At 44.2% G+C, this 24,619-nt stretch overlaps 2 protein-coding genes across 2 annotated transcripts; both read right to left on the bottom strand.

Annotated features, from left to right (window-relative positions):
- Positions 1–488: 488 nt before the first annotated feature.
- rpl14 (ribosomal protein L14) lies at positions 489–3,743 on the bottom strand. The gene is made up of 6 exons (XM_080018248.1): positions 3,690–3,743; positions 2,484–2,585; positions 2,295–2,389; positions 1,619–1,718; positions 716–769; positions 489–583 (listed from the first exon to the last, which is right to left on the bottom strand). Exons 1-6 carry the CDS (start codon positions 3,690–3,692, stop codon positions 521–523), a joined length of 417 nt encoding a protein of 138 aa, XP_079874374.1. The 5' UTR covers positions 3,693–3,743; the 3' UTR covers positions 489–520.
- Positions 3,744–7,534: 3,791 nt separating this feature from the next.
- Positions 7,535–23,851, bottom strand: cfap70 (cilia and flagella associated protein 70; the record flags this gene model as incomplete). Its single annotated transcript, XM_080021681.1, has 27 exons — positions 7,535–7,970; positions 8,087–8,134; positions 8,274–8,375; positions 8,568–8,657; positions 9,107–9,268; positions 11,071–11,223; positions 11,803–11,978; positions 12,428–12,613; positions 12,847–12,962; positions 13,069–13,205; positions 13,357–13,482; positions 15,343–15,474; positions 15,559–15,753; positions 15,847–15,907; positions 16,008–16,099; positions 16,222–16,296; positions 16,885–17,058; positions 17,333–17,470; positions 17,586–17,703; positions 18,490–18,584; positions 18,689–18,871; positions 21,465–21,656; positions 22,005–22,090; positions 22,190–22,285; positions 22,834–23,020; positions 23,574–23,654; positions 23,822–23,851. The coding sequence occupies 27 exons, from the start codon at positions 23,849–23,851 to the stop codon at positions 7,890–7,892; spliced, it is 3,312 nt and encodes a 1,103-aa protein (XP_079877807.1). The 3' UTR covers positions 7,535–7,889.
- Positions 23,852–24,619: the final 768 nt, after the last annotated feature.

The following is a 24,619-nucleotide window of genomic DNA, read 5'->3' as shown; positions in this document are numbered from 1 at the left end:
CCCTGCCCCAAAACCAGAGTTATCTGAGAACTGTTGACAAATTTGAGAATTCATCTTAATGCACGTGAACTCAGATCACATGGTTAAAGACAAATGTAGGAATAAATGTCGATGGGCACCTTCTCAAACTATGGTTACTTTAGGCATAAACATGCATGGCCAATTTAGAAAACCGTACTGTATCCCTAAAGCGTATACAACCATTTAGACAAAGCTAGTTATTTTCACAACTTAACATGAGCCACCACTGTTAGTCAAGGGACCAATAGCATAAACTATCAAGTCAGTACAAGATTTAAACGCAAGTGTGGTATTGCAAAAATACGCCACAAATTGCAACCCAGACATTTATTTATGGAACTGCAGCAGAGCTGACGAGGAAAAGTTTGTATTCTGTTGGTAACTTCTGGTGATGTTGACTCAATAATATTGGCAGTAAAAACAATATCCACCAACACATAAGGAAGACAGCCAGGTTGACATGGATAAAGAATTCAAAACATTTATTTGTTGGTAGAAATCACTTTTTTGCCGCCGCCTCCTTCTGGAGCTTCTTGACCTCGTGCTTGATGATTCTGTTCCTCTGTGGAAACAAACAACACAGATCAGACGTGGACCGCAGCAGTGACTGCCTTATAGGATGCCATTGTTTTATTAGGTAGCTTTAAATAAGTGCCACATAAAAAAAATAATTGTCTGCTCATTCTTCACTTACCATCTTCTTGGCCTTCATCACCTTATAGCGGTCAAAGTCAGACATTTGCGCCTTCTAAAAAGATAAGAAACAGAGTTACTCATTCATTCGCAGAGAAGTCAGAAGAAAAAAAGACAGAACCGCGCTCATGGAGCCAGCGGGGATTTAACATCTCATTTGGCCGGTTGCCTGCAGAGATTCCACACCTCAGGGCAAGATATCCTGATGTGCAGACCCACTTCACTGCAGGAGTTTCACTTCATAAAAACAAAATAAAATTGGAATTTCGCTCATGAAAAAGTTTACCGTCCTCCCTGGCCCTCATCGTATTGATATAGACAGGCCTACACCTTGTAACTTGACAGAAGTATAAAACTAAGTCTGACAGATTAATATTGTCTTCTACAGATACAGGTGTATAAGGACAGTTTAAAAACGGGACCAAAAGATCTTCAAGCCAAACTTTAAACGTATGCTGAGCCTCTTGAAGTTGGCATTGCAGCTACAGCCTTGCCAAACAACTTCTTAACTTCACAGGATTTCAGCTTTTAATGAGAACCATTTTCAACTCAACTACTGGAGGTAACACCCATACCAGCTCCTCTGCCTCTAAGATGTACAACATTAAACCCAACTGGGCGTCATCAGTTTGCCCTTCATTTACAAGGACAAGACATAATAGTTCTAAAACAAGAGTTCCTGTGGACCTTGCTTTTCTCCACAAACAACAGGTCCAAGACCATGAAGGAATGAAAAATGCTGACGGAAGGACTTCATTTACACATCCCAAAACAATAGGGGGGAAAAAGCACAGTATGACATTTTACTTAAGGAGTTAAAATTCCAAAATGACACATGGGCATCGCAGGATACCGGTATTAACTATTGCAGATCCATAATGCAGTACAAGTGGAGAAAACACACCTTCTTTCTGGCATCAATCTTCTTGGCCCAACTGCTCTCTTCCCACTTCTCGCTCACTTGGGCTTTCACCCAGGCTTTCCTCACAAACTTTTGACGGGCGCTGGGGACCAACATTGTTTTTTCAGTATCAACAGTTCAAATCCTTCTCAAAATAACCATGAAATGAGATTTCTTGCAAACATAGTTACATTAGCGGCATTAAATAAATGTACGATCTTTTTGTCTTAAATGAACAAAGTGTTACTTTTAAACTTCATAAAATGTTTTGTTCATTTATTGATAAGATTTACTTGAACTCACAGTTAAAGTTTTAAAGTCATTTGCAGTCAGATGCAATGTTCCCATAACATTTAAAAAGCTGATTATTTTTAGGCAAAACCAACCACCTCCATCATATTAATAAAATATGTTTGTTTGCCAGTGGCTTCATTTGTGAAGTGTAACAGCAAACTGTTTTAATTTCTCAATTGATAACACTAAATAAATGTTAAGATATTAGCCGTTAAGAAGGACATTACAGAAATTGGGTGTAATGTAAGTGTTGCATCAATGTTATGGTAAACCATAATTACATCAAGTGGCTTCACTCAGACAAGAGAGACATCTAGCTGCTCAACGTTTAATAAAACAATGTAAGATGATCAACCTCAATAAGGGGAGTGCCCAGTGTCCTCACCTGTGCGGAACTTTGATCACATAGTCTGTGAGCTGCATGCACTTGAAGGGCATGGCTTGTCTCTTCACGCCCGAGCAGGGGCCGTCGACAAGAGCCTGAGAAACAAAGCAGAGGGGCCAGTTTAAGACGCGTGCTCCGATCATTCACATATAGGGGTTCAACACTCTGGCGATCTGCAGCACAACTTACTCTGTTTTGGTCAATGACATCTACGATGGCCACAAGCTTGCCAGCGTAGGGCCCGAAAGCGATGTAGGCGACGCGGCCTATCTCAACAAAACGCTTGAACACCTAAAAGTGACAAGTTTGATAGTTTAGTATCAAGATTCAAGAGGTTTATTTGTCACATACATATATCCAGTGAAATGTCTTTGCAACACACCCAGAGATTATGCACGATAGTTTTAAAACCAAACATAATAGCTAACCTAATTCCTGCCTAGCTAACTAACTGAAACAGATTCATAAAACATAAGACAGTGAGTAGAATAATATAAAATAAAGACAATACAAAGTGGGGGTACAAAAAAGAAGGGAATAGAGGTATGTATATGGATGGGCCATTTGTATACACAGGTATTTGCAGTTAAGTGCATGTGAATAAAGTGAGTATGGAGATATATAGTACAGAATACAACAGTACGACACAGCAATACAGTAACAACTAGAGTTGTCAAGCACATGTTAGGCAAGCAATAGTTATTCAATGTCACAATAAGAGCCTTGAATAAATCTAATAATGTGCATCTACTTGTTGCAGAACTGCTATTTATTAGAGGCTACACATTTGGGGGGACCGAATTTGGCCGAGCCCAGCTTCTGGACACTCACGTTGCTTCACATTTCAAACATCGCGTTAAAACCCCGCACTTTAAATTCCACATTTGAGCGGATCCAAACCAATTTGCAGATAAGACCGCGATCTGCTGTGATCGACCAGGCGATCGTGGAGTAACTGTGACGGCTCTGGTACGAGCAACCCGATGGTAACGGGTCCCGCCGCAGCCCGACCGCCCGTTCCGACCTGCTAATGCGAGCATGAGGTACGTTAGCTTCGCGTATTACCAGCGTCCGGACGATACAACGACTGGTCACGGAAGAAATGCAACGACTTAACGCAGAGGCCGCGGTGCGGCGCCGCGTTCGCGCCGACGCTCCGGACGCGAGGGCCGTCGGGGCCTCGCCGACTTTCGGACCACGTTTTAACCCGGCGCTAGCGCGCAACTCCCCCGCACCGAATAACGCTTCGGATATCCCGAGAATCTCCCAAAACGGACATCTAACGGGTGTATGGACGTATTCGTGACATTCCGAGTGCACTTGCACGGCGTGGGGATGAGATATAGAGACGGAAGAACTAAATGGGAACAAGCCACCGCTCCGCCGCGATCTCACCATGATGGCCGTCCGCGAGCAGAAAGGACGTCACCCCTTCCGCCCCGCGCACATACGCCTTCCGCTCACTCGATGCGCACGCGCGTTGCGGTGGCGAGCGAATCGACGCGGGTCCGTCACTTTGGAAGATGTCAAGTCCAGAACCGCTCAAAGCAAGTGGTTTGCGTTTCGCTGCTCCCACGCTCGATTTCTAAGCGACTACGTCTCAACGTATCGATTTGTCCCGGTTCGAGGTTTGTATTTTTCTTGGACTGAGTGTCACGCACCCTGTAGGCCAGCAGAGGGCAGTGCATGGAAACGCTGTTTCTCGCCATTGAAGGCGGACCCCGCCCCCGCACCGAATGGGCGTCTTGTAAAAATTGCCAGCTAGAAAAACGATCAAATTATTCGATTGAATTAAAACAACACGACGGGATTTAATTTTTCCGTTCTCACTTAAGTGGAAGTGGCATCTGCCCAGGACTTACAAGTTAACCCCAGTGAGCACAGTGCCACTCCAGGCCACTTTTTTTTTTTTATTTAATCTTACCTCTTATTCTTTACTGACTTCTTCTTCTTCTTCTTCTTCTTCTTCTTCTTCTTCTTCTTCCTTCGGCTGCTCCTGTTAGGGGTCGCCACAATTGATCATCTGCCTCCAATACCTTCTGTTCTGCGCATCTTCCTCCCTTACGCCAACCGCCTGCATGTCCTCCCTCACCACATCCATAAAGCTTCTCTTTGGCCTTCCTCTTTTCCTCTTGCCTGGCAGCTCCATCCTCAGCCTCCTTCTCCCAATGTAGAAGAATCTTTATTTGTCACATGACACGCCACTACAACACATACGCACACACACGCTTTGGATGAAATTAAAACCCGCTGGAGCACAGTGCCAACAGCACCCCAGGTGGGAATCAAACCCAGGACCTTCTTGCTGTGAGGCAGCAGTGCCACCGCTTCTAAACCGTACAACACAGCTGGTCTCACTACCGTCCTGTAGACCTTACCCATCACTCTTGCTGGAACCCTTCTGTCACAGATCACTCCGGACACTCTTCTCCACCCACTCCACCCTGCCTGTACTCTCTTCTTCACCTTTCTCCCGCACTCTCCATTGCTTTGGATGGTCGACCCCAAGTACTTGAACTCAACCCCTTCTCCATCTCCACTCCTTGCATTCATTCTCCTCAACCTGCTCCCTACTCTCACTACAGATCACAATGTCATCTGCGAACATCATAGTCCACGGAGACTCCTGCCTGATTTCATCTGTTAACCTGTCCATCACCATTGCAAACAAGAAAAGGCTCAGAGCTGATCCTTGACTCAATCCCACCTCCACTTTGAATGCCTTCGTCACACCTACTGCACACCTTACTACTGTCTGACTGCCCTCATACATATCCTGTACCACTCTTACGTACCTCCCTGCACCCCCCTAACTTCCTCATGCAATACCACACTTCCTCTCTTGACACCCTATCATACGCTTTCTCTAAATCCACAAAGACGCAGTGCAACTCCCTTTGGCCTTCCCTGTACTTTTTCATCAGCATTCTTAAAGCAAACATTGCATCTGTAGTACTCTTTCCTGGCATGAAACCATACTGCTGCTCGCTGATCCCCACCACTTGCCTCCACTACCCTTTCCCATAGCTCCATGCTGTGACTGATCAGCTTTATTCCCCTGTAGTTACTACAGCTCTGTACGTCTCCCTTATTCTTGAAGATGGGTACCAGTACACTTCTTCTCCACTCCTCCGGCATCCTCTCCTTTTTCAGGATGCTGTTAAACAGTCCCGTTAGGAACACCTCTGCCACCTCACCTAAACATTTCCATGCTTCCACAGGTATGTCATCTGGGCCAACTGACTTTCCGTTCTTCATCTTCTTTTATGTTGTTCTCACCTCATCCTTGCTAATTTGCTGCACTTCTTGATCTACTAACCCCTCATCATCCACTCTTCTCGCCCTCTCATTTTCTTCATTCATCAACTCCTCAAAGTACTCCTTCCACTTTCTCAACACTCTCCTCACTAGTCAGCACATTCCCATCATTATCCCTCATCACCCTAACCTGCTGTACATCCTTCCCAGCTTGGTCCCTTGTCTTGCCAATCGGTACAAGTCCTTTTCTCCTTCCTTACTGTCCAACCTCTCATAAAACTCGTCGTATAGCTTTTTCCTCTATCAGTTTGTACTCCTGTCTACTTTCTTCATCTCTCTGACTATCCCATTTCTTCCTCGCCAACCTCTTCTGCTCTATGCTCTCCTGTACTTCCTCATTCCACCATCAAGAGTCCTTGTCGTTCTTCATCTTCCTACATGATACACCAAGTACCTTTTTGGCCGTCCCCCTCACCACTTCTGCAGTTGTTTGCCATTCATCTGGTAACCAACCATTCGCACCCATTGCCTGCCTTACCTCTTCCCTAAATTGCATGCAACACCCCTCCTTTTTCAACTTCCACCATTTTATCTTTGGCTCTTCATTCACTCTCTTCCTCTTCTTGGCCTCCAGTCATCTTACAGACCACCATCCGATGCTGCCTAACAACACACTCCCCTATCACCACTTTGCAGTCACTTATCTTGTTCAGATTGCACCTCCTGCATAAGATGTAGTCCACCTGTGTGCACCTTCCTCCACTCTTGTATGTCACCCTGTGTTCCTCCCTCTTCTTGAAATACGTATTCACTACAGCCAATTCCATCCTTTTGGCGAAATCCACCACCATCTGTCCTTCCACATTCCTCCTTGACACCATACCTACCCATCACCTTCTCGTCACTTATGTTTCTGATCCCTTCGCCAACATGCCCATTGAGATCTGCGCCAACGACCACTCTCTCTCCCTTAGGGACGCTCTCCACCACTACATCCAACTGACTAAAGAATTATTCTTTCTCTTCCATCTCACACCCAACTTGGAGAGCATATGCACTGACCACATTCATTATCACCCCATCAATTTCCAGCCTCATGCTCATCACTCTGTCCGACACTCTAGTCACCTCCAAAACACTCTTGACATATTCTTCCTTCAAGACTATCCCTACCCCATTTCCCCTGCCATCCACTGCATGGTAGAACAGTTTGTACCGACTCCGATACTCCCGGCCTCACTCCCCTTCCACCTGGTCTCTTGTACACATAGTACATCTACCTTCCTTCTCTCCATCATGTCAGCCACCTCTCTCTTTACCCTTCATAGTGCCAACGTTCAAAGCTCCTACTCTCAACTCTACTCTCCTACGCTTCTTCCTCTCCTGCTGTCTCCGCACACGTCTTCCCCCTCTTCTTCCTCTTCTTCTTCTTCTTCTTCTTCTTCGGCCGACAGTAGCACAATTTCCACTGGCGCCAGTGGCGGTCGTTGTTAACCCGGTCCATGACCTTTCCGGTATGGAAATCAGATTTGTTGTCATTCATTTGATTTGGCCCTTCCTGACACAACCCTCTCAATTCATCCGGGCTTGGGACCGTCACTGATGATACACTGGCTTCTGCACCCCAGTGGCTAGATTTTCCCCATAGGGATTAATAAAGGTTTTCTTCTTATAGCACACTTTCATGTTCACAACAATGCATGGGACTCATAACTTTGTCTTATTCCAATTGCAGGCGAGATAAATATTTGTGTTTTTCATTTCTATACAAACAATGATCTCATCCAGACCTCGGAGAGCCAGTTGGAAGAATTTCAACTAAAATGAGAAGTGAAAAGGAATTCCCTTGCCCTCGATGTTATATCCAAACACACTGACAAGGCGACCAACAAAGACTGTCATTGTTTCAGTTTTAGTAGTATCCCAGATAACATTGAGTCAGTGTTACAGTCATTTCTTTGATTTATTTAAAGAAGCGTTTGTACTGACCTATTCATGATATATAATTACATTATACTGAATTTTAACACAACCACCCATCGCTCTTCCTGATGTTCCTTTGCGGTGTTCAGCAATACAAAGCCCTAGAAGCACTTAGCTAAAGGCAAAGCACACAATCAATTTTATATATATAATTTAAAGCATATTACATACTAGTCCATTCGAAACACATTAATGCTTTCCCTTTATGCATTACAGCAGTGGTATTCAAACTGTGGGGCGAGAAAAGTAAAGATAAAAGTTAGTAGGCAGTTAGTGTTAGTTGGAACAATTTAAAAAGTGGCCAATCTACAGTTAAAAACACCCAAAATATAAAAAAATAAAAATAAAAGGTGGTTAAAAGGAAGGGTCTCCGAAGCCTAATCGATCCTGCAGTTCTTTAATCTCTCGGAGAAGAGATTTATTCTGGAGGTTGAGCTGCAAGGGGAAAGACAGTTCCACACCCAGTTAGAAACAAATGTGAGAAAAATAACATAACTTTAACTTTTAGTCTCCAATCTTTGGAAAGAACAACGGTGTACTGCAACGCTTACCTTCACCACATATTTATAAGACTGCTCCGCCTCCACTCTTCTTCCAGACTGAACAAAAGCAATCAAGATAGAGAGCGAGCGTTAATTTGGGATGTTTCTTCATTTAAAGATGTAGGCTCTAGATGACTGGCTCTATAGGATCCAGGTTAGAAAAACAATGGACAAGTACGTCATTTAGCTCACACACCTTGAGCGAGAGCAGCGCCAGGTAGCCCCACACCTCTGGATTCATGTTGTTCAGGGTGTTGGCCTCCGTCAGGGCATCTTCTGCCTCGACAAGCTCCTCAAGCTGCGCACACGCACGCACGCCCGCACACACAAGCGCACACACGCACACACACACACACACACACACACACAGACACACGCACGCACGCACAGACACACACACACACACACACACACAGTTTTATTTTTCTCCACTCAACAACAACCAGACACATTAAAAAAAAACATTTTTTAATCTAAGTTACGTTTTTACCCGGTAACAGGCGATGCCCACTCCTAGCCATGTTAGACAGGATGGGGAGTTGCTGCAGGCACTGAGGTATGTGGCCTTGGCACTCTCATACTGCAAAAATAAAACAACTTCAAGTGTAAGGTGTAGTTGGGGTGACTGGTTTTCCTAAATATGGATACAAGATAGTTGAGCTCTTCGTCCTGGTCAGGAAAGCAGGGACATTCGGCAGGAGTGCTTCACTAAACCCTTCACTGAAACATGGCTACAAGGCATGACAACGGATTCATGCCCCGGACAGGTTCCAGCAGGCGCAGATTGTTGTTGTTTTTTTTTTAAACGTTATTGATGTGTCCCCTGACATCGTACAGCGAAAATGTGTCAGTGCTAGGGCTGTGATGATAACCGCATTACAGCGGTTACGTGACGTCACCAGGGTTTTGAGCTCATTACCGTCATCACTGCAAATAACACATTACATCTTACATACATCTTTCGTGTCAAACACCGACATGGTGGGGGGGGTGCTCAGCTTTCCACTTGAGTGAGGGAGGGGTTGTTACCTGTTTCTCCTGGAGGTAGATGGATCCCAGACGCAGGAAGATGGTGTGTGTGTCGGAGGGCTCCTGCTGGAAGTTCAGGGACCTCTCATAGCACCCTCGGGCCTCCCTCAGCTCCCCACTCTGGAAGCTGCAGTGACCGCACAGAGCCCACACTTCTGGATCCTGCACACGACATGCACGGCACTACATGTTAACACAAACAACTCGGCAAGTGTGCTGTGAACCTTTTTTAAATTACGCGAAAATAAAATATTCAAAGTTAGTTTTTGTGTTTCCAGACAAAAATTGCAACGCTGTACTTATTCATCAAATTTGCTGGTCTTGCAGAATAGCAGCTCTGTGTCTATCAGAACAAGTTCAAGTTTCACACTGAAAGTGAGGACTATTAGTAGTGATGAAAGGTTTGATTATTTTTTGAGATTCATGAATTGACGAGTCACTCACAGGCGTGTGATTGGCAGAGGACACCATAGTGCTGATCCATAATCTGTCCTTAAAAACAGGTAGGATCAAACTGGTAGTGGCTCTACTACAGCATATGGAAGGTAAAGTATGATCCATGACAAGAATTTATTAGATTTTTTTCTTTTTAATAAATTAAATATTATATTATCTATATTTTTTTATATTTACTCAGCAGAAGCAACTTAGAATGATCAAACTGAGGAACAATAATTGATTCTGCTGGGGACCCACTGGAATCTCTTCAAGGACCTTTGGTGGGGGCCCCATGTTAAGAACCACCCATTTAATACAATCAATAACTCTAATGAGTGTCCAAAAACATGGTTTGAATAACACGGACGCACGCACGCACGCACGCACGCACGGACGCACGCACGCACGCACACACACACACACACACACACACACACACACACACACACGGGGTAATCTATTGTCTAGAAAACATCTCTACTTTCATAAAAAAAAATTATATATTATAATATGATAGTATCCAATATTTCCTGATAAGTTTTTGCTTTGTTTTGATATTCCCCAGCACTCATATAATATAATTTGATTTTAAGTAAGAAAATTATATTAAAATGAATTATATTGTTTTGATAATAATAAATAAATAAATGTTATAAAAAATGTCCATGTATTTAAGCATTTCAATAAAAATTAAAAAAATTCCATGTGAATGTTTCTGTTAAAGTAGCGGGCTATCGAGCTAGTATTGGTGCATGGGTTTCCTATAGGTTCCCTATGGGCTGGGCAGTTAGAATGGCCACAGAGACACAGGCAGAGATGTTGCAAACACACCAGTTTATTGGAGAGAGTGGCAAGATGTAACAAGCCGGGAGTAGATGGAACATTGTCATGACAGACCCTGTGTGTGTGGGGGGATGGGGCCTTTACCTGTTGCTCGTTGATTACTCATACAGGGACCTCTGATCCCGGGCCCAGTTACCTAGACCCAAGACAGGTGTGGCTGTCTAAACCACACTACCCCGACACCACATACTCCAAACACCAAACTGAGGCCAGGGAAAATCCCTGGTCCTAGCCGATATCAGATCCAGTCGTTTTGTCCAATATTGGACCCGATACATACATCGGTACATACATAGCCCCCCCCCCAGGAAAACAAAAATGACATGTTTTTACAGATCTGCATGATTGACATTCACATGGGTCACATTTTCAGGTCAGAAGATCCGTAATTCAGGATTTATCCAGAAAAGAAAATCATATCCCTGCACTCAGTAAAGAGTCGTTGAATTTTCTGACTTTTCGTTCGTTTGACTCAGGTGGTGTAATGCATGGGTGAGCAAGGGAGGACTTGTGGTGAACGATGGACAAGACTCACAAGACTCAGTCATTCCCAACTCCTGAGTCATTGAAAAGATTTGCTCAGTACCAACAAATTGTTCGGGAGTCTGGAATAACATGGTAAGACAGTACATACTGACACACACTGTACAGACAAAACAGGCCGACTGACTCAGTAGTTGTACCTTGAAGGTGAGGTTCAGCACCTCCCTCAGTGTGGCAGCAGCACTGCTGTAATCTTCACTGAGCAGCTGCATTCTTGCCATGGTCAGGTGGTAGGTGGTGCTCAAGATCCCATCTGAGCACAGCAGCTCCTGGCCCAGCGCTCTCTGAACCATCTTCACAAACACAGCAGGGACACACCAGTACAGGACGTTATCGGGGCATTTCAATGGTTAACTGGTTAACCATTAACCACCAATAAGGGTTCTCCTACCAGATAAATGGGACATTTCAAAGAAATAGCCAAGCATTGGCAATAGGATTTTGTGCTTAAGGTAAATTGTGAGGGGTACTAACTCCACTTACCTTCATGTATCTTAAATCAAACACACAAGGGCAACATAGTATGTGACAGCCATTCAACAACTACGATTTTCCCTGGTCAGATACAAGGTGAGTTCTGGTCGGGACCATCATGTTCGTGATGGCAATGATGTACGTAGAATGTGCAACTCTGTCTTTAAATTTAGCAGTGGCTCATGTACAATGCAGTACCAATGATAAGTATGAAAATAGATAATTTCTTTCAGTTTAATTTTTAAATGGTTTCCTGACTTTTGCAGATTGGTTCAACACATTGGTGTGTGTGTGTGTGTGTGTGTGTGTGTGTGTGTGTGTGTGTGTGTGTGTGTGTGTGTGTGTGTGCGTGTGTGTGCGCGCACGCGTGCGTTTGTGTTCTTCTGAACTGTAATGACCTGCAGAGCGTAGTTCTGCAGCAGGAACTGAGCTGTCTCCATGTAGATGGAGGTGGAGGGCCGGGGTGGCGTGGACTCTGCTCTGTTGTTATCCCCGATCTGGCTGTTCAGGCTGACCACAGAGCTGACATCAGGGTCTGCGTCAGAGAGTCTGTCTGTTTCCTGGCTGATACCCTCTGAGTTTTTTTTAAGATTAAAAAAACAAAAAACAAACACCCCATTGTTGTTTTCTCTCCTCTTCACAAAGGGCTTTTCCTTTTTTTCTGCTGCTTTTATTTTTAAACCACCATGACATAATTGGATATTAACTGGAAATATATTTTTCCTTGTTACGTTTATATTGTGTAACTGTGTTACAAGTGTAGCTACGCTGCTTCAACCAAGAAATTGCATGGATAATGATGAGATTATCCATTATTATTATTATTATTATTATTGGTGTGAAAATATATCAAGATGAAGTGGTTATCTGCAATAGAACTGTGGGTAGTAACATTGTAGAGAGCTGCGTGCCTTGTGATGACACTCCCTCAGAGGATGAGGAAATGTTCTGATTTGGTGCTTTATGAGCTTCCAGAAAAATCCCTGATTTACAGCTGAACCACGCGAGGACCTCCTGACTCACCGGCCTTGTCAAGGGGTGATTGTCTGCCTGACGAGACCTCTTCTTCCTCATCCTCGTCCTCCTTCTCCCGCTGGGCTTTCCCTCTACAGGGCAAACTGCTCTCCATATTGGCCTTTAGCAGCTTGCCAGCCTCCTGGAGGGACATCTCTGCCTTGAAGTGGTTGTTCTGGCCCTGATGGAACAACCCTGGAGAGCAGAGCCATGTGCAATATGAGAGGACCACCCTGGAAACAGAGGCCATCCCTCAGACATCCTAACATCAGTGCCATATGTTGTCTCTTCAAGTTCCAAGTCCACAGCCCGTGATTTCTAGAAATCAAATTTTTATTATGATAATTAAAGTAATTGATCATGTAAGTTGTCCACCAGCAACCTCCTCAAGATAACCTGGCAGGTTGTAGGATCCACAGACTCCTTACCAAACACAGTCCAGGCAACCACACTGGGAGGCTGGATGCAGGTGGCTCCTTCCAGGTAGAGCTCAGCGTCCTTGTAGCGGCCGCCCATCTCCGCTAAGATCCCACACATCATCAAGCTAGTGGACACAGGATGGATGGACACAGGAACATTGAGGTCTATGGCAAGTGATCAGCACAACATGGGACATGGATGGAGAGATGAGACATGGGAGTGCATCCCACCTGGGCTGGTGGGACTGCTCTTGGAGGGACACAGCTTGCTGGAAACACTCCTCTGCCTTCATGTTGTCCCCAGTCAGAAGGTAGAGGGTCCCGTAGTCAAACCAGTGGGAGGGCTCTTTGGGCTGCCGAGCCAAGCGCTAGAGGAAGACGACAAGAACACCATCCAGCCACAAATATGTCTGAAATGATTGGAACAGAAACTTCTTGTTCAAGTAGTCATAAATGACTGTTGAACAACTCATTGAGTGAGCGAATTGCTTGGTATGGAAGGAGAGGGTGGTGGTGTACCTCCCGGTAGTAATGGGCTGCTAGCTGGTGGTCTCCATTAAGCATAGCCTCCCTGGCAAAACTGCCGAGCTGAAATATGTCCAGAACCGGATCAAGCGGAGCCTCCTGGACGTCCTCAGTCAGTGTCTGGACATGGGATCATAAAACACATCAATACTCGCAGGATGAGCATACCAAAGACATACCAAAAGGAATTCTGTTGGTATCCTAACTTATGGCCTTAATTTATAATTCACCCATGCTTATGTTTGTGGGACCACAATCCATTTTTCTATACTGTATATTGAGGTTGACATAGTATCGATAGTTAGATACTTTTTCGATCTTTGTGTTTAGAACTATACAATCTCTGCTAATTGTACATTCGTTAGTATCGAAAGAACCGAAACTGCTTGACAATCAGATTTTCAATCCAAGGCTGCACAGATGAAACAACAGGGGTGAAAATCAACTGGTCCTCAACCTGTGGTTGATACGGTAGCGTTGTCAATAATACGTTTCAATACTTATTTTCCGCACTATAGATAAACCGGTACCAGCTGCGATTTCTCGCTCTCTTCGCTCCAACAGTGAGTTGTCACAAACACCGCCGCAGCTCCCACACCGCCCTGCCTCCTCTCACTCACTCACAGTGCTGTCTTCTTCTTGTCACTCGTCTCATTCGCTCCGGTTTGTTATGGTGGGGCTAGCGGATGGAGTGAGGCTAGAACAGCGAGCTAGGGATCAGGCTAACGCTGCTAACGGGGAATGGGACACGCTGTCTCCGCTTCTTTGTGTCAGGGGGCTACGTGCGGGGCAGTCGTTGCAAAGTGTGGGTTTGTGGCGTAGCAAAGTTGTTTTCCTGGACTTAAAGGATCTACTGCTAATGTCTTTGTACCGGATGCCACAGGACACCTTCAGAGGTCTTGTGGCGTCCACACCTCGATGGGTCAGAGCTGTTTTGGTGGCACAAGGGGGACCTTCACAATATTATGCAGAAGGTTTGAATGTTGTGACTGATCGGTGTATGAGTAAATATCGGATATTATCAGACCATACATTTTTATGAAAGAATAGATGTGAATGTGTGACATCTCAGAGGCTTTTTAAGAAGTGTACTACCTCAATTAGAATATTATTTTCATTAATGTAAAAAACTTTGAATTATTGTTATGTTTACTTCAGTCATTCTGCTGCTCTGCCACTAGCCAAGAAAAGTAAAGTCGTAAATCGTTGTCATGTTATAGCCTTGTTATATTTAAAATCTTACATTTTATGCCCCCAAAGTTGTGTGAATTCTTCCCTGTGGTATCTAGAATGATACTGAATATCAACATTTTTCACGGTATTGTATTGAAGTAGGAAATTACAGTATCGTGACAACTTTACTATACAGTATATCTTGTTAAAAAAGATGTAGAGTATATGATATTATCACAGTAACATTGGAAAAGCAGAGATGGTGGAGATTGTACATCAACACATCAGGTACAACACTTCCTGATATATGTATTTCACTGCGAAGGACACGTTACTCACTGTGGAGAAACCTGGTTATCTAAAACTGCATTTTATTTTTAGTAAATCAATAGTCCAATAATTTGGTGGGGGGATGGTAGCTCAGGCGGTAGAGCTGGTGGTCTAGTAATCTAAAGGTTGCTGGTTGGATCCCAGGCTCCTCCTGCTAGCATGCTGTAGTGTCCTTGAGCAAGACACTAACCCCTAATTGCTCCTGATGGCTGCGTCTGTCGGTGTTTGAACAATTGTAAGTCGCTTTGGATAAAAGCGTCTGCTAAATGTAATGTAAAATGTAAATGTCTGCTAAATGTAATGTAAAAATAATTTCTTAGAATGTTTTAGAAAATGCTGAGAGAATTTAGTTCTGAATTAGAGATATATTATTTTCCTAAAGAACTTGAAACAAATGACTGCATACATTTTACAATTAAATTTAATTTAAATTTAATTTTGTTTTAATTCCATAATAAGATTGAATAATCTTCCGACCTTGTTGAGAGCTACGTGCATCTGGTCCACCAGGTAAACGTAGAGTTGGCTCAGGAAGCCCTGCAGCTCCTTCTTGTCAGAAAATGGTTCTGTCCTGAGCATCTTCTCACGTACGATCCTCACCACTGAGCTCTGCACACACAAATGCATGAAACACTTGAGGCAAGTTTCAAGACAGTAAAGATCAGCTCGGCTGTAGATAGCAGCTCCTCTGACCTTAAGCTGCTCCTTGAAGGCAAAGTACTTCCCAGAGTAGTTGAGTTCGCCTAGCAGCTGGATCCTGCGCTGCTCCTGCATGCTGGGATCCAGGGGGTTGGCACCGGGCAGGAATGCGGCCCCGAAAAGCTGCTGGTACTGATCCAAGATCTGGCTCACCACACTGGAGACCTGTCTGTGAAACTCCTGCACCGCCTCAACACAACACAAGATAAAGATTGATTTATGCACATGTGTCTGTATGTGTGTGTGTGTGTGTGTGTGTGTGCGAGTGTGTGTGTGGTTTACTTTCTCTGCACCAGCCGAACGTCGTGGTATTGGGGTTCTGAGCGGGATGAGCTCCATCACTCTACAGGAAAAACAAAATGTCACCGCTAATACCTACAGTGCCAGCGTCCTTCAAGATCCATGATATAGTGGAGTAAGAAGAAATACAAAAATAACCATACTTTTTGGCCACTTCAGCAGGCGCCCTCTTGGGCACCAGGGGTTTCTCCAATGAGATCTCTAAGATGATGTAAGTTCTGGCCTCCGTATACATCTAGGAGAAGGTTACATTTAGGAACATTTATGTTATAACATAGTAGTGTTGACTATATATACAGTATATATTATGTTTCTCTGTGGTGTGGTGTGGTGTGGTGTGGTGTGTGGTGTGCTCACCTGTCGCTCTGAGCAAGACTGTGGTTCTAAATCGGCAAAGCTGTCCCCTCCCAGAGGCTTGCCTGGACCACCACTCTGGGACAAAATGTACGGACAACACCTCCATGAGGAATTTGTCATAATTTGTCTAAATGTAACCAGACATTTATATATTGCCATTTTTTGGCTTGTTTCTAGTCTATGTTTTAGTTTAGTTTCTATTGTTTATTGTTTTGTTTTTTATACAATAACCCATTTTCAGGGTTATTGTGTATTGCAAATTGTTCTATTTTCAATACGTTTTTAAGTTTATTTTATTGTGAGTATTTCGGGATATTGTATGTGGCCATTTTTTTCTATTTTAAATAAATGTTTTGGTTTATTGCATATTGGAATTGGAATTACTTTTTCTAGTATTTTTCTTTTTATTCTATTTCATAATTTCTGCCTATAGTTTTTGATGTAAACTGCTGTAACACGTCTATCTATTACTATCATCCAGCTTCCGTGCAATCTATTCCATCTTTTTATAAACATTTTCAATCAAATTTTAGCATAAAAATTGACTCTTCCCAAATGGAAACTTCCCAAAAATATTCAACTTCCATTTCTAAGAATCGGAAAAAACCCGGGCTGTTCACAAATCATGCATCCAGAACAAAAATATATTTTTTATTTTCCCACCATGCTGATTTTTTTGGGCATTTCTTTCATGTCCTTTACTGCTTTGTTTGCTCCATCCAGCGTCTTGGGGGTTGTCATCTTTGAGGGGCCCACGGCCGAGCCTGCGCGCAGCTTGCCCTGGCAGGCCGCTGCCCTGGCAACCTGCTCCTTCAGCACACTGCGCGCCCGCTTGGTCTTAATCAAACACACACACACACACACACACACACACACACACACACACACACACACACACACACACACACACACACACACACACACACACACACACACACACAATTACTTTGAAGAACAAGTCAAGCTGTTAATAGCATTTAACCATTTAAACTGTGGCTTTATGATATAGCAAAAAAAATAATTTAACAATCAATATACCGTACTGGATATACAATAGAAAAATTGTAAAATTTTACTCCATAAATTATTCCGGTTTTGCTACATCTCTGACCTTCTCCATCAGCTCAGTCTCAGAGAAAGGAAGGATTTTATAGGCTCCTCGGATGCGTGTGGCCCCGGGATACAGCAGGGGTCCCATGTCCATGTAAGCCACACCGTGGAAAGAAATCTGCAGCTCGTTTTCAGACAACTAAACACAGCAACACAGACCCACGTGGCTTTAGTGGAGGCTGGAAAATATCATGGATATTCCTCAAAAACTAATTAGGGAGATATGGCTGCGTAACAGGTGTGATACTCTTTACATTTATCGTTCTGGACTGAGTGAATGGACTATTGCCGTCCATTCCCTTCATCCCCTGATTGGAGCACGCCATGATCTCCACCGGCCACAGTCTGCACTCCTCAATCATTTGAGACAACCTGAGGTCACAACAACACATGGAAAAAAGACATAAATTGGACATTAGACATCTATCTATAATTCTTGGAATCTCTGACTGTCTGTATGTATGTCCATCAATTCATCCGACAAAAATTCATCCCATCTTCTTTGCAATTGGCGGATGTATTGCTGGGGACACAAGGACATGCAGTGTTGAATTTGGTGCAATTTGGACACGCGACATGTGTTATTATTAATACATTTTGAATAAACAAGCGAACAACGAGCCGCCTTGTGCAGCTGTGGCGCTTTGTGACATCATCCAATTCCATTAAGCGCGGCGATTTGTGACAGTATCGAAGACGTATAGCACGATATGCACGACAGGAAGCACTGGAGATGCGAGCCGAGCGCTGGGTGCGTGACCTTCAACGTCACTCATGCACGTGAGAGGACACCCCTGCACGGCGAGCGGAGCGCCTGCAGTCCGCATGAACGCGACTAAATCATTGACTGAAACCTGGACTCGACTGATCCTCCTGAAATCCTAATATACCAATATTTTCACATTTGGTGCTGATTTTTTATTGCAAAGTTGTCCTTAAATTTTGTTAAGCTGTGCCATTTTGGACGGGCATGCAGGACACAGGACTAAATCATTGACATTTTGTTAAGCTGTGACATTAAAACATCTTAGAAAATCTTACATTTTGAACAGGCACCATTAAAATGTCTTAGAAAGTCTTCAATTTCTAATGGGTATGTACTAGTTCTCATAATTGCACTATGCACCATAACCGTGTGTGTGTGTGTGTTGACTGAACCTGGCTGCTCCTCCAACGTTCAAGAAGCAGCGGCGCTCCGTGTCCCAACAAACTCTCTTCTTCGCTGTCTCTGCCTCACAACGGAAATCCCTGAACTATAATGGTAAGGAAACTGAAATCAATACAAATCTGAGATGATACTGTCCCAGGCGAATAACAACTCGGCTTGGATCTTGGATTCCGATGCAGGCCCTGGTACCTCCGCCCCAGTGAGCTCTCCAGCCTCCTCATCGATGGGCAGCTCATGGATGGCGGCACCAGGGACGACCTGCGCGCCTGGGGCTGCCAGTGTCGCCAGAGGCCACTTCTTGGGTCTACCTGGAGCCTCTCTCTCCCCGCCTGCCTTCAACAGCCCCTCTGGGAACATCAGCACCTGCTCTTTCTGGAAAGACGCAGAGGAGATCACAGTAACATTTTTTTTAACACACATGGATGACAGTAATGGACCCGACCTTCATTCTGGCATTACAAAATTAAATTCGAGGACTTCCAAGCAACCCTTTAAGCACTATGTCTCTATTTTCACACAAAACAAATGTAATACATTTCAATGTCTTATTTTTTTTCTTTTCCTTTCGGCTGCTTCAGTTAGGGGTCATGCATGTCCTCCCTCACCACATCCATAAACCTTCTCTTTGGTCTTCCTCTTTTCCTCTTGCCTGGCAGCTCCATCCTCAGCATCCTTCTCCCAATGTAACTCTCATCTCTCCTCCACACGTGCCCAAACCATCTCAGTCTGGCCTCTCTCACTTTTCAACCAAACTGTCCAACCTGAGCTGTCCCTCTAATGTACTCATTCTTGATCCTGTCCATCCTTGTCGCTCCCAATGAAAATCTCAACATCCTCAACTCTGCCACCTCCAGTTCAGCCACCTGCCTTTTTGTCAGTGCCACTGCCTCTAAACCGTACAACACAGCTGGTCTCACTACCGTCCTGTAGACCTTACCCATCACTCTTGCTGGAACCCTTCTGTCACAGATCACTCCGGACACCACCCACTCCACCCACTCCACCCTGCCTGTACTCTCTTCTTCACCTCTCTCCCGCACTCTCCATTGCTTTGGATGGTCGACCCCAAGTACTTGAACTCAACCCCTTCTCCACCTCCACTCCTTGCATTCTCAGCTTTTCGCCGCCCTCCCTCCCATTCAGGCACATGTATTGTGTCTTACTCCTGCTGACTCTCATTCCTCTTCTCTCTAATGCATGCCTCCACTTCTCCAGGCTCCCCTCAACCTGCTCCCTACTCTCACTACAGATCACAATGTCATCTGCGAACATCATAGTCCACGGAGACTCTTTATCTTCTTTAATACTGTTCTCACCTCATCCTTGCTAATTTGCTGCACTTCTTGATCCACAATTCCCACATCATCCACTCTTCTTGCCCTCTCATTTTCTTCATTCATCAACTCCTCAAAGTACTCCTTCCACCTTCTCAACAGAGTCTCCTCACTAGTCAGCACATTCCCATCATTATCCCTCATCACCCTAACCTGCTGTACATCCTTCCCAGCTTGGTCCCTTGTCTTGCCAATCGGTACAATCCTTTTCTCCTTCCTCACTATCCAACCTCTCATACAACTCGTCATATACCTTTTCCTTTTCCTTTGCCATTTCTCTCTTCGCCTTGCGCTGCATCAGTTTGTACTCCTGTCTACTTTCTTCATCTCTCTACTATCCCATTTCTTCTTCGCCAAACTCTTCTGCTCTATGCTCTCCTGTACTTCCTCATTCCACCACCAAGAGTCCTTGTCTTCCTTCCTCTTCCCGCATGACGCACCGAGCACCTTCTTGGCTGTCTCCCTCACCACTTCTGCAGATGGTTCTCAGTCATTTAGTAACTGTTCATTGCCTGCCTAACCTCTTCCTTAAATTTCGTGCAACACTCCTCCTTTTTCAACTTCCACCATTTTATCTTTGGCTCTTCATTCACTCTCTTCCTCTTCTTGGCCTCAAGAGTCATCCTACAGACCACCATCCGATGCTGCCTAGCAACACACTCACCTACCACCACTTTGCAGTCACTAATCACTTTCAGATTGCACCTCCTGCATAAGATGTAGTCCACCTGTGTGCACCTTCCTCCACCTTCCTCCCTCTTCTTGAAATAGGTATTCAATAATACATTTCAATGTGATCTTATATTATATTTCAATGTGTGAAATATAATATAATCTTAGTCTCATTGTGTATTATTTTGTTAGTACTATATATATATATATATATATATATATATATATATATATATATATATTGAGCCTGACATTGGCAGACAAATTTGCAAATGCGTAACCCCTACCCTAACCCTACCAATAAGAGCAACGAAACGTGTGACATAGCGCTGAGCAAAGAAAAAATGACAATAGCAGGACCAGTTGGTCAATTTAACTTTTACAAAATCCGTCGGAGGTACGGCAAACACATCTTTTTTTATCACAAAAGCTTTAACTGCAGTTGTTATTTCTTCTTGTAGAGAGAATATACCGTCCAGGTTGTTTAATACTGTCGCGATAGCGGAATCAACAAACCATTCCACATCAGCGGCAGCCATCTTGGTAAGGTGCCTGAACAGCTCTCCCCTGTATCATCATATCAAACCCGACACATATTAGACAAACCGTTGTGATTGGCCTGAATCTGGCAAGTACGAGTCGAAATCTGTTTGAATGGGAGGGTGGCCAGACGTATCTGCCAGAGTTAAACATGAGTGCAGATTTGTTTGGTGCACAGGCTACTGTATATCTAGAAATGTATTTATCTCATTATCGTCTTCTATTATAAGTGTCTATTATGATCGCATTTTTTTCAAAGGACCTTTCGAGCACCAAAAGAAGCTATATTCAAGGTATTCCAGTACTTACATTGCTGAATGAAATTCTGGATGAAATTCAAGCACATCAAGCACCTCAAGGTCCTGGTAAGAACCCTGTGGACTAGCTAGACTTAAGAGAGTTAAAAAAAAAAGTCTCACGTCGGCGGTGAGAGGGACCTGCAGGGCCACCACGTAGGTGGAGGAAGGAGGGCTGGGCGTGGTCGACAGGTGCCACACCTCAGGGACGGAGAAGGCCGTCTCCACAGTCACCTTCAGCAGGTTACAGCCCAGAAGCTGGTCTTTGGACAGGAGGGGATTGGGAACACTCACAGACACCTCCAGCGAGGGCTGCTGTTAGAACCAAGGAGCAGATTGGGGGCAGCTTAACAGATGTGTAATGTCCTGATGAGGGACTAGGGAGAAATTAGGGTCATATCTCTATCGGAAGTTCCTAACAGCAACACTATCTATTTGGCTTTAATATTATGCTGGAGAGAAAATTGAGCTGTTGTAAAAATCTAAAATGTACAAAACTAGGGGTCATAATTTGTTCCTCTGTGGTCCTGGGCTTCAATGCCAATAATTTACATTAGTAAGATCGTTCACTTGCTGTTATTTCCATTTCCAACACTACCCAGCATTATCTACATAGCCCACGAAGCTCTGAATGGCAGGGAAAGCCCTTTGCTTGCATCTGACCTGGGCGCTGTCCTCCAGGGAGGTTGCCTCCAGTGGGGAGCGGGTAACTGGGTGCACTGGGATAGTGGACGATATGCTGCACTGGCCTGTAGAACAGGGAGAACAATCCACAACCTCCAACTGTTTAGCTGTTTGTGAGTGGCACTGGGGGAAGTAGATCTGGCAAATATGATTTCTTATCCTACCATGCAGAAGAGGCAATAGATCCAGAACAGCTTGGCCCAGCACGTTTGTCCGTTCCTTCTGTTTCTTCTCCTTGGGCAGAATCTCTATCACTGTAACTGATCAGAATACAGGCAAGTTTTTTTGTATAGCACATTTCAACAACAAGGCAATTCAAAGTTCTTCACATAAATGGGGATGGTGGCTCAGGAGGTAGAGCTGGTGGTCTAGTGATCCAAAGGTTGCTGGTTCGATCCCAGGCTCCTCCTGCTAGCATGCTGTAGTGTCCTTGAGCAAGACACTTAACCCCTAATTGCTCCTGATGGCTGCGTCCGTCGGTCTTTGAATAATTGTAAGTCGCTTTGGATAAAAGCGTCTGCTAAATGAAATGTAATGTAATAAAACATCAAAAGCATTAAGAAAAAGTGAAAAGAAACACATTATAAAAGGAAAAAAATAGAATACATAGGATGCATAAAAGTTATATTGCTGTTAAGGAAATGAATCAAAGAAACGTTGTTTCACTCTTTGTACACACATCTAAAACACAGACAGACACAGACACAGACACACACACACACACACAATAAGGACAAAGACATTATCGAACATGAGCTTCGACTAGAAAAGGTACTCCCAGAAGAAAGGAAGGCAGACTGGCTCATACATATGAGAGGTTTATGAGCCAGGTGGTCCAAGGTGTGCATGGTGTCCGGGCAGTTGAAGCTGCAGGTGAAGTCGTAGTCAACGCCATGGTCCACGGACACATCCTGCCTCTTGTCCGACTCGCCGAGCACCGAACCGTTGAATTCTATCCGCAACAAGGTGTGGAAGCTGAAGTTTTTGCTGCCTTGCTGAAAATGAAAACTCAGCATTAACTGTGTAATTGTCATCGATATGTCGTTAACGTCTTCTTCAGGAAAGCGTCTCTGAGAAATCTACAAATTATTGATTACAGAGATTGACGCTATGGTTGAGAGTTTGCCACCGCCATATTATTTTTCAGATATATGTCAGTGATATGATGGTTATGACATTTGGTGTGTTAAGGTAAGGTTCTCTTCCATCGACTAATGTCCAATCAGTTCTTTTATCCTTATTATAGATTGCGGGGTGTGATAAGTGCTATCTTATCTACATTATATTTATGAATTATTTTATGAATTATATGGTCTATTACCCAGTCATGGCAGAATAGCTTTATTTTTCCATGTGTCAGTAAGTAACAAGTAGATGTTCTTGTCGTTTTTCAGAAGGCCTTAGTGAAGGGGATGGGATGGGATGGGAGGAGGGACTTCACCGTGGGGCAGCAACGTGTTTGACGTTACCTTCAGCTAGCTAACCCGAGGTAGCATGGTTCCATCCTTATCGCCGTTTCGATTTCAATTTATTTTACAAATGGCTCACCAAGTTATGTCCACGACTGACGGTTATCTCCACAGGCACTGGTTTATCTCCAACATCCAGTACGGGCTCCATGTTCAAAGCCTGTGTTAAACGCAAAAGAGTTCTACAAGAGTGCTGCTTATGTTTACACCGCGGCTCCCATAGCGACTGTTTCCACCTGTGGGCGTCGTTGCCCCAAGCAGCGTGCGAGAGTCAGCGTTGCCATGGTAACTGACTGTGACCGACGCTGCATTCCGTGGAAGTCTTGCCTCGGAAAAATCCCGCATCCACACGACCATGTGCCAAGGAACGGCAATCAGTCGCAATTTAGAGTCAGGTCGCCCGGGTCCGAGTTTAAATGAGGCCGCTGCGTTAACGGTGAACAAAGTTTCCGTTAACATTCGTTCTGTAGCTTTCAGAATTCAGAATGTTGCCAAACGCACCCAAATGCACCGCGGGCATCCTTGTTTTCAGAAGAAAACGCAAAGACATCTGCTCGGAGGCGGGAACACCCGACTCGAAACACCGAATTCCGGGTTTGACTGGAATGCAGCAATATTCAGCCAATGGATAGCGTCTACGTATGAACGCCATTTTAGTCACTATAAAATAAATAAATACGCCTATGAAATAAAAAATATATATATACATATTTAATAACTGTAGATATACATGTATAAATAATCAAATATAGTTCAATATTAAAATTAATTAATATAGCTAAATGGGGACTTTTATTTCACAATTCCAAATGTATTTAAGCAGAATTGTATTGACTAACGCTACAGTTACACGCGAACGTTAGTGTTGTATGTAACTGGCCTGGACAGATTCAGATCACAGAGCTGCAGCTCTCGCTGGCGGGGAGAGGTGGGACTCCGTGCTGCCGTTGGCGGCTGCTCGGAGCCGGTCCTCAGCTCCCGGCGCCTCCTCTGTTGGAGCCACGAGCCTGACGTTGGCTCCCTATTGGAATTGTATTTTCAGTCCACCTTAAAAGGCCGCCACAACGTTCTTTGGCCTGTAGATGGCTCTATTTGGTGACTAATCGTTGTCCTGTACTATAGAGG

This window comes from Zeus faber (assembly GCF_960531495.2).
Source record: "Zeus faber genome assembly, chromosome: 1".
NCBI classification, from domain to species: domain Eukaryota; kingdom Metazoa; phylum Chordata; class Actinopteri; order Zeiformes; family Zeidae; genus Zeus; species Zeus faber.
Note: the sequence above shows the minus strand (reverse complement) of the source record. Positions and strands in the feature narration are given on the sequence as shown.